Consider the following 10955-nt stretch of genomic DNA (forward strand, 5'->3'; position numbering starts at 1 on the left):
TGCCAATTCCTTGGAAATATGTTGATTTCTTGGTTTTCAAAGAAACAAAATTGTGTTGCATTATCTACCACTGAAGCATAATATATTTCAGCCGGTAGTTGTTGTGCACAAGTTTTATGGATGAAACAACAACTTTTTGATTATGGAATTGAAGTAGGTACTATTCCTATCAAGTGTGACAATACTAGTGTTATTTGTCTCACTAAAAATCCCATCCAACACTCTAGAACTAAACACATTGAAATTAGACATCACTTCATTAGAGACCATGTCACTAAGGAAGATGTAGTTCTAGAATTTGTTGATACTTTGCATCAATTAGAGGATATTTTTACAAAACCCTTAGATAAGGAAAGGTTTTGGACACTTAGGAGAGAATTAGGTTTAACTGACCTATCTTCACTTAGTGTTTAAAATAATTCAGCACTTTTAATAAATACTGAAAAATGCTAATAATAATTTTTGATTGCATTCATTGCTATTAGTTAGGGGGAGTTTATGATTCTTGATGAAAAATTAACTTTATGTTCAAATATTGATTAAAGATTAATTTAATTGTTTGAACATAATTATTTTTCAATATATGAGTTGCCTATACCACTAGAGAAGATTAATTTAGCATTTTGTGTGCTTAAAAATCGGATTTTAGCATTTTGGTGCAGAGGGAATCGATCCCCCATGAGGGAACTGATTCCCCCTTTGAAGGGGAACCGATTCCCCCACAGGGGAATCGATACCCCCCTAGGGTTCTGTTAAAATCGGACAGAACACCCAAAACCCCAAAACCCTTCCGCCGTTCTCTCTCTCAACTTTTCTCAAATCTTCATTTTTGCCTCAAATCAACGATATTAATCGGAATTCGATTCAAATATCATCTTCTAAACCTGTTGGAATCATTAAAATCGTGCAAACAACATCTAAATCCCCTCAATCTTCATCTTTCAAGGTAAATTTTTCTAAACTCTCTATTCCATTAATTTTGAACATAGGATTAGTTTTAATTAGTTCTAGGTTGAAATAGTGATCGGGCATTGATTGTTTAGTTATTAGAAACTAGATGTTACAACTAATTTCATCAAAAATTATGTTGTTGTTATGAAAACTATACATATATTGTTTCTCAAAACCATATTTTTCAAAAGTTTTTCAAAAACTTTGCCCATTAGGATTGATTTAGAGAACCTTGAAATATTGAGGACTCAATTGAGTTTTGGGATTAATTGAATTGCATACATTTGTTTTTAAAATTGCAAGTTATCCAATCTATTCTGATTTCCTTCACCATGTCTAATCCTAAACGTGCTAGGTCTTCATCTAGTCGTTCTAGTCGTCAACCAAATCCACATCCAAATCCTCCTCCTATTCCTCAAAATCCTATTCCAAATCTTGATCCTAACTTGACTATCCAAAATTCTTGTTTCAATCAACCGGGTCCTAAAGATTATCGTTATTGGTTTTACCAATATTTTGACTCGTATAAGATTAGGGAAGAACGTATCCCATCTCTTCAAGCTATGGTTGCTATTAACTTTAAATATCTCCCTATCTTGCACGAATGGGATAAACTTTTCGAACTTGAATCCGTTGTCTATCATCAACTTGTTCGTATCTTCTACTGTAATGCCGTTTGTATCAAAAATCGTGACAAAACTAAAACCATAGGAGTACGTTTCTACCTCCTAGGTCAATATTTTCATCTTGATCCGGATTACATAGCCAATTCCTTAGGCTTGGATAATGAAGGTTTATCAAATGAAAAACAAGTTTTAGGCTCACGATTTAAACGAAATGATAGTGCAAGTGTTCTAGATCTTCATGAGCGTTTTCTTCATCTCATGACCACTTGGTGGTTTCGACCATCTGGGGGTCGTTATTCTACTCTCAGAGCTTTAGACCTTTGGTGGTTGCATTATTTTGAACACAACATAAAAATAAACCTTTCCGAGATTATCTTTGCTGAGATTGTTGAAACCGTTAACCTAGTTCCAAATAAAAAACTCTGTTCTTCACTAGTTTACGGTTGTATCCTTAGTAATCTCTTTTCTAAAGCCGAGCTTCGAGTTGGTCTAGATGCCGCTTTTCCTCTTAAGAAACAAATCAATCTTCTTTCTTTAACAAGAGCGGGATGGGTCAAAAATAAAGAAACCGGTGAATGTGTTTGATCTTCTGCAACTACTCCGGGAGCTAGTTCTTCACAAGCTCCACCCGAAGCTGACGACGATCTCGAGCTTGAGCAATTAATGCGAGACATCGATGAAGCTGAAGATGAACCTGAGCAGCCCGAGGAGCAGCCCGAAGAGCAAGCACAACAATCGACTCAAATGCCTCCATATTTTCAATCTTTTATGGAGATATTTGATTACCGATATGTGACCATGGATTCGCGCTTTACTTCTATAGAGTCTCATTTATCCAGAATGGGAGCTCAACAATTAGAAATTCTTCGGGAAATGCGTGCAAATAATGAAGCAACCAACGCACGTATTAATGACCTCACTAACGAAATGGCCGCTATGCGAGCTCGTTTTCTCCTCCTGATCCGGATATTTGATTAAATGTTTTCCAAACTTATTGTTTTAACATTTTGAATATTTTGGAATGTTTGAATTTGTGGATTGTGAATTTGTTTGGATTTATGGATGGTGTGAACTTATATGTTTGGTGTGATTTATTCATTATTGTATCATTTACATCATTATTAGCAATATGATCAATTTTACAATATCACATTGTTTATGAATATTGATTATGGAACTAATGGCTAACGTTTCTCTTGCTTGTGATCTTAGCAGCTTATATTATATATAATCAATTGGCTAACTGATTTCAAAACCTTGTTTAAATTCTTTAAAATGTCTTTTTGATTTAACAAAAAGGGGGAGAAGTGGTTTTAAGTGTGTTTTAAAATAAGTGTGTTTTAAAATGATAAATGGGAGAAGTGTTAAAGTAAGGGGGAGTAATTTCAAAACTTGATTTCAAAATCTTAAAATTACTAAAATGTTTTGTTATATCAAAAAGGGGGAGATTGTTGAAAATATTTTGATATTTCGATATAACAAATTAAGTTAAATGAATTTTAAGATTTTCCAAATGATTTTCTAAGTATATTCGATATAATTATTCGAATATCAAAACATTACTCCAAATATTTCAAAAATCATTTTTAATCCTTACTTAAGTGTAAAATTAAGTTTTAATCTTAAAACAATTTCAAAATAATCTTTCAAAGTATTTCGAACCATTTCAAAGCCAAAAATTCCAGATTGCTCAGAGGGAACCGATTCCTCCCCAAGGGGGTACCGATTCCCCCCTGAATGGTTTGGCTCCGAGATTTCCAGAATGCTCGAAGGGAACCGATTCCCCCATAGGGGTACCGATTCCCCCTGTTCAACGGTCGAAATATTTGAATTTTACACTTAGGGAACCGATCCCCTATGAGGGGGAACCGATTCCCCCCACGCTCCAAGCATTTTTATTAAATGTTTTCACACTTAAACGGCTATATTATCTTCATTAATTATCCCCAACGTTCAGAAGTGATTCAAGGTGTATTTAAACAAGTTCTGAAGCCCTTGATCAACAAGAAATTATAGAAAAACAAGAGAAAAAGCATCAAACACCAAGTTTGTGCAAATCAAGCCAATTTTCCTTTCAATATTCATTTTGCTTTCAAGAACACCATTTGTGCTCATTTGTAATTATCTTTGAGTGTTCTTTTCTTGTTCTAGAATTGTGCAAACATCTTACCTTGTGAGGTTTTCCTTGTAAGTTTGCAAATTTGTAATCTTCTCTTTGGGAAAGAGTGTTCTCAAGAATTGGGGTATATTCTTGAGGGTGTTGTAAGGTTATCTCTTTGGCCTCAAAAGAAAGAACAAATTAGTGAATTTGTTGGAAAATCCTTAGTGTGGATAGCTAAGGTAGTGGACGTAGACTTTGATTGAGAAAGTCAAACCACTCTAAATCGCGGTGCAATTACTTTCAATTTTCTGCAAAAGCTTCCACCAAATTTTTAATTGCCAATTCACCCACCTCTTGGCCAAATCCGTCAATCGATTAACTCGACAGTAATGTTACATGTTTTCATGCCTCACTAAGTCATCGACTTAGCGTGTGATTGTTTCACACGTAAGTTTGGAAAGCGAAAAGAGAAGTAAAGAGGAATAAGACATGTCAGTTCTCCTTACCGAAGATCAGATAAAAAATGTAGTTGAATTACATGTATTTTGTTATATAGAATTTAGTTGGCATGTAATATAAAAGATTTGAATCTGATATTTTCTTATCGAGTTTGTAACGTTTTAAATGTATATAAGGAAATGAGAACTTTATCATGTTGAAAGATTAAATTTTCGTGAGTTTTATACATGTTTTTCGAAGTTACTGTAGTAATGTATCGATACCCTGTAGCAGGGTATCGATACCCCTGAAGCAATCAGGAAAAATTTAACATTCGGTACTGTTCATACGATACTGTTCATACCATATTTTACTGTTCATGAAAACGTATTTTTTCACATTGATTTTAACGAACATAATTCAACAATATATGATCCTATTTTATTAATATAAGTTCAAATGTTATGTTATTTTATATGAATATTGTTTTAAAAAGTCAATGTGACATCTCAGACTCGTATTCGGGTCAAATACGAGTTGGGGTGTTACAAAATGTCTGCTTTTACTATTTTAGTCTTTTAAATTTCTGTATTTGCTATTGTAGTCCTTTAACTTTCTATATTTACGTTTCAACCCTTTAACTTTCTATTTTTCTATTTAGTTCTTTAACTTTCTATTTTTATTATTTTAGTCATTTAAGTTTATGTTTTTATTGTTTCAGTCCCTTAAATTTCTATTTTAAGAGGAAGTTTAAGGATTGATCCTTCTCCTAATCTGAAGCATTTAAACCATCAATTTAGAGAGACAAACATATTATAATCACCATTTAAATTATTAATTAAATGGGATTAGATTAAGTAGTAAGATTTATTAATAAAATATAATTAGTTAATTAATAGAAGAAAATCAGAAATGGAGGAGAGGAGAGGAGAGGAGAAGAGTGTCACATGGCATGTGAGCCAACAGCTGTTTCAACTCCCCCACTTTGATAAATACCCTTCTTACTACCTTCACTTCCTCTTTTGACTCTCATTTTTCTCTTTCCTTCATCAAGACCCAATCTCTCTTTCATTTTTCCTGAAACCAGAGCTCTAGCTCCCTCTTGTTTTCTCTTTTATGGAAGGACTCATACCCTAACCCCTACTCCTTCTTTCTCCTACTTTCATTTTCATTTGAAAGGAGTTGAATTTTCCCACAAATATGAGACCTTTGTTTGCTTCAGGAGCTTTCTTTTCTCGCCTTATTCTCATATTTCTTGTCTCCTTTGAAGCTGCTGTTGTGTCTTCTTCAAACAACAGGGATTCTCAGCTACTTCTCAGCTTCAAAACCAGCTTGCCCGACCAATCTGTTCTTCAAAACTGGGTTCCTAACCAAGACCCTTGTAGCTTCAATGGTGTTACGTGCCAAGGCTCCAGAGTTTCCTCTATTGAACTCAGTTACACCTCCATAAACACGGATTTTCACTCTGTTGCTGCCTTTATTTTAGCTCTGGAAAACTTGGAATCCCTTTCTTTGTTGAAAGCCGGAATCACTGGCAACATTTCTTTCCCTTCTGGATCCAAGTGCAGCTCCCTGTTAACCGCTTTAGATCTATCTCAAAACACCTTGTCCGGTCCCGTTTCAACCGTTTCCGCCTTGGGTTCTTGCTCGAACTTGAAGTTTCTCAATCTGTCAACCAACAGCCTCGTGTCTTCTGGTGGTGAAGAATCCAAGGGTTTGCAGTTGAGTTTGGAAGTTCTCGATCTTTCTTTCAACAAGCTTTCTGCTGGAAACTTTGTTCCTTGGATCCTTCATGGTGGTTGCAACGAGTTGAAGCGCTTGGCTTTGAAAGGAAACGAGATTGCTGGTGAAATAGATGTTTCAAATTGCAGAAAATTGAAGATTTTGGATGTTTCTTGGAACAATTTCTCAATGGGGACTCCTTTATTTGGAGGCTGCTCAGCTTTGGAACACCTTGATATCTCAGCCAATAAGTTCTCCTTCGACATTACCCCTGCGATTTCTTCGTGCGTGAACTTAAATTTCTTGAATCTATCAAACAACCAGTTCTCCGGTCGGATTCCAGCTTTGCCGACTTCCAAGTTGCAGTATCTTTATTTGGCCGACAATAAGTTTCAAGGACAGGTTCCTCTGTATCTAACGGAAGCTTGTTCAAGCCTTGTGGAGCTGGATCTTTCTTCAAACAATCTTTCTGGTACGATTCCTAGTGGCTTTGCTTCTTGTTTGTCCTTGGAGTCTTTCGATGTATCCACCAACAACTTCACCGGTAAACTCCCCATTGAGATATTCCAGAACATGAGTTCCTTGAAGAAGCTTGGTTTAGCTTTTAATTACTTCTCGGGTCCTTTGCCTGAGTCTTTGTCCAGTCTTTTCAACCTGGAGGTTTTAGATCTCAGTTCCAACAAATTTTCAGGGTCAATCCCTGTTTCTTTGTGTGAAAATCCCACAAACAGGTTACAAGTTCTTTATTTGCAGAACAATATCTTAACTGGGTCGGTTCCTGCTAGTCTCAGTAATTGTTCTCAGCTTGTTTCACTCCATTTGAGTTTCAATTACCTCACGGGTACCATCCCCACCAGCTTGGGCGCTCTCTCCAAGCTTAAGGATTTGAGGCTTTGGTTGAATCAGCTCCATGGAGAAATCCCTCAGGAGCTAAGTAACATTCAGACACTTGAGACCTTGATTCTCGACTTCAATGAGTTGAGTGGAGCAATACCTTCTGGTCTAAGCAACTGTACCAAGTTGAACTGGATTTCTTTTTCCAACAATAGGTTCACCGGTGAGATTCCAGCTTCGCTTGGAAAACTTTCGAGTCTTGCGATTCTCAAGCTCAGCAATAACTCCTTCTATGGAAGAATCCCACCTGAGCTCGGAGATTGTCAAAGCTTGATATGGTTGGATCTTAATACAAATTACTTGAATGGAACTATCCCTCCGGTGCTCTTCAAACAATCTGGTAAAATAGCTGTCAATTTCATTGCCGGGAAGAGGTATATGTATGCCAAGAATGATGGAAGCAAAGAGTGCCATGGGTCGGGAAATCTACTCGAATTCGCCGGAATCCGTCAGGAACAGTTGGGTAGAATTTCCAGCAGGAACCCTTGCAACTTTACCAGAGTGTACGGAGGTCACACGCAGCCTACGTTCAACGATAATGGTTCCATGATTTTTCTTGATCTTTCATACAATTTGCTTTCGGGGGCTATTCCGAAGGAGATTGGCACAATGCCATATCTATTCATCTTGAATTTGGGTCACAACAATATCTCCGGAATCATCCCACAAGAGATTGGCAACTTAAAGGGCCTTGGCATTCTTGATCTTTCCTACAACAGGTTGGAAGGGTCAATTCCACAATCCATGACCGGCTGCACGTTGCTGAGTGAGATTAATCTGTCCAACAACCTTCTCTCTGGCATGATTCCGGAAACCGGTCAGCTGGAAACGTTTCCGGCTAGTGATTTTTTTAATAATACAGGTCTCTGTGGGGTCCCTCTCTCCCCCTGTGAGAATTCAGCGGCTTCTTCGGGTTCTGAGCATCGAAAGTCTCATCGCAGACAAGCCTCTCTTGCTGGGAGTGTGGCAATGGGATTGTTGTTCTCTCTTTTCTGCATCTTTGGTGTGATCATAGCTATTGTAGAGACTAAGAAAAGGAGGAAGAAACAGGATTCTTCTCTTGATGTTTATATGGACAGTCGTTCCCACTCCGGCACAGCAAATACCAGCTGGAAGCTAACAGGTGCTAGAGAAGCATTGAGCATCAACCTGGCTACGTTTGAAAAGCCCCTTCGGAAACTCACCTTTGCTGATCTTCTAGAAGCCACTAATGGCTTCCATGACGACAGCCTTATCGGCTCTGGTGGTTTCGGTGATGTTTACAAGGCCCAACTGAAAGATGGGAGTGTTGTTGCTATCAAGAAATTGATACATATCAGTGGACAAGGTGACCGAGAATTCACAGCGGAAATGGAAACCATCGGGAAGATCAAGCACCGGAACCTCGTTCCACTCTTGGGTTACTGTAAGGTGGGTGAAGAACGGCTTCTAGTTTACGAGTACATGATGTATGGAAGCTTAGAGGATGTTTTGCATGGTCAAAAGAAGGCTGGGATCAAACTGAATTGGGCAGCAAGGAGAAGGATAGCCATTGGTGCTGCAAGAGGGTTGGCGTTTCTGCACCATAACTGCATTCCTCATATAATTCACAGGGACATGAAATCGAGCAATGTCCTGCTTGATGAGAACTTGGAAGCCAGAGTTTCCGATTTTGGGATGGCAAGGCTTATGAGTGCAATGGATACACATTTGAGTGTCAGCACATTAGCTGGCACCCCCGGCTATGTTCCTCCAGAATACTACCAGAGCTTCCGATGTTCAACGAAGGGTGATGTTTACAGTTACGGCGTTGTCTTGCTTGAGTTGCTAACGGGGAAAAGGCCTACAGACTCAGCCGATTTCGGAGATAACAATCTTGTGGGATGGGTGAAACAGCATGCCAAGCTTAAAATAAGTGACGTCTTTGATCAGGAGCTGATGAAAGAGGATCCCAACCTCGAGATAGAGCTTTTACAACACTTAAAGGTAGCTTGTGCTTGCTTGGACGATCGTCATTGGAGACGACCCACAATGATTCAAGTGATGGCAATGTTCAAGGAAATACAAGCAGGGTCCGTACTCGACTCTCAATCAACCATTGTCACCGACGACAGAGGTTTTAACACAATCGAAATGGTAGACATGACCATTAAAGAAGTCCCTGAAGGTAGGTAAGCAGTAGATGAAAAAACCGAAATTTTCACGAGAAATTCTTTTGCAGATAAAGGAAGAAGAAGCTGGGGGTTGATTTCCCATAGAATTTTCCGCCTTGTTTACTTCGATAATCGAATCCAACTGCCCCCTTTGTATCTCTGGCATTTCATGTATCTATCTTGTATCCTTCCCAAAAATCTTGATATACATTAAAACAGAAAAATTGGTTGTTTGAGTTGTTATAAATGTGTGTATATATGGTACCAGTTGTTATGCTGTTTTATTTTATTTTCCCTCAACAAAACTTTCATTCAGATAGTTAACTGGTTAGAACAAAAGAATATTGTCTGACATCAGGGGTGGGGGATCCTCAGGGGAATTTTGTGCATGAATTTAAGAGAGTGATCACTTGATGGAATATTTGTGTGCGCAAACTGAATGAATTGACGTTTATAACAACAGAGCGAAAAAGTACTCACCTTTGCATTGTTGCTTTAGCGCACTTTTCGACTAATCTAATAAAAAGGTTTTGTGTAAATGTTGATGATACAAATGTACAATTATAAAAGCATATTTAGTATACACACACACGTAAGAGATAAAAATATAACATAATCTATATGAAATTAAAAATATATTAGATTTATAAATTTGATTATAAGAATATGCTTAATTTATCTTTGTACATATATGTTACATGTATAATATATTATATGTTGATAGTATTATCATATAATGTATGAACTAAATGATATATTTTAAATACTCTCGATATAAAAACATGCTTGTGTCCCTATATGATACAACTAAAAATAAAAATTATATTCTAAATCTACTATATATATATTCGACATGTTTATACATCTAAATGAATGAAATATCAACTCATAAAAATATAAACTTAAATAGCACATCACATCGCTTCACATTAATATAGTGACTATCTATAATAAATCGTTGATTAAATATTCAACTAATTAAATCTTCCAAATCAGAAAATTAGTTAGGCGAAAAATAGAAACTTAACTGATTTTTTGCATATGTCCTCGTACATGTATTTTTTGATATTAGATATTATCTGATCAAATAAACTGCTATCTGTATTTGATCTAAAAAATTGGATATATGATTTTTCGGATTCATATCAAATGTCCGAATATTTGAATCCGAACATAAAATTTAATTTGACAAAAATTTAAATTTTAACTTTTAGAATTTGTAACTTTATGCAATACTTCTACTATATTATATGGGCTATGATCTAATTACATAGTGTAAAACAAAAAAGTTTTACATCTTTTTAAGATCATTGGATGAGGGAAAATCAAATGTTGAAATTAATAATAAGAACTGAAAAGATATTCACTGGAAAAAAAATAAGTAGTTAATCTCAGTCTTTGATTTCATATGAAATGGAAATTTATCAAATTTATATATGATCTTGTTATCCTTTCCCCCACCCACATATTTGATTTGAATTATCTGTAAATAAAAAAAGACGGATCAAATATCTGGATTTCATATTAGATTAACGGATCAATTGATTGGATCGATCATATCAGATTTTTTTACACCCTGTTGATACAAAAATGTTACCAAGAACCACTAATATTTCTAGTATTGTACGTTTATTATATTATATATATGATTAATATTTAATATGGATATAAATATATAATAATTGATTAAGTCCAAGGGCGGAACTTCGTAGGGACTACAGTCCCTCCCAATTATTTTTTTAATGTATATTAATATTGAAAAAATATATATATTTTTTATAAATAAATAAAATAAATTGTATTAGGTCCTTCAATTGAAAAAAATTTGATACTATTATGTGATCATTGATCATTAAATATAATTAGACCCCTTTATTTTTTTAATATCAGTTTAATAAATTCTTAATTTCACCTTTGTATTAAATCTAAATTTGATTAGATATGTTATTGATGCAACATATATACGAAGGTGTTGATTCAATTATGTTAAGTATGTATTATTCTTCAATACTTAGTATCATAATAATCTGTTTTACTTGCAAACGTCTTTGTTAATGACAAAACACTCTCAGTGTTATAATCATAAAATGT

At 35.7% G+C, this 10955-nt stretch overlaps 1 protein-coding gene across 1 annotated transcript; it reads left to right on the top strand.

Moving 5' to 3' along the window:
* Window positions 1–5149: 5149 nt before the first annotated feature.
* On the top strand, window positions 5150–8937 carry LOC120184568 (protein BRASSINOSTEROID INSENSITIVE 1-like). Its single transcript, XM_039188995.1, has one exon. The coding sequence runs from the start codon at window positions 5317–5319 to the stop codon at window positions 8884–8886; it is 3570 nt and encodes a 1189-aa protein (XP_039044926.1). The 5' UTR covers window positions 5150–5316; the 3' UTR covers window positions 8887–8937.
* Window positions 8938–10955: the final 2018 nt, after the last annotated feature.

This window comes from Hibiscus syriacus, unplaced genomic scaffold, assembly GCF_006381635.1.
Source record: "Hibiscus syriacus cultivar Baekdansim isolate YM2019G1 unplaced genomic scaffold, ASM638163v2 tig00112925_pilon, whole genome shotgun sequence".
In the NCBI taxonomy this organism is placed as follows: Eukaryota; Viridiplantae; Streptophyta; class Magnoliopsida; order Malvales; family Malvaceae; genus Hibiscus; species Hibiscus syriacus.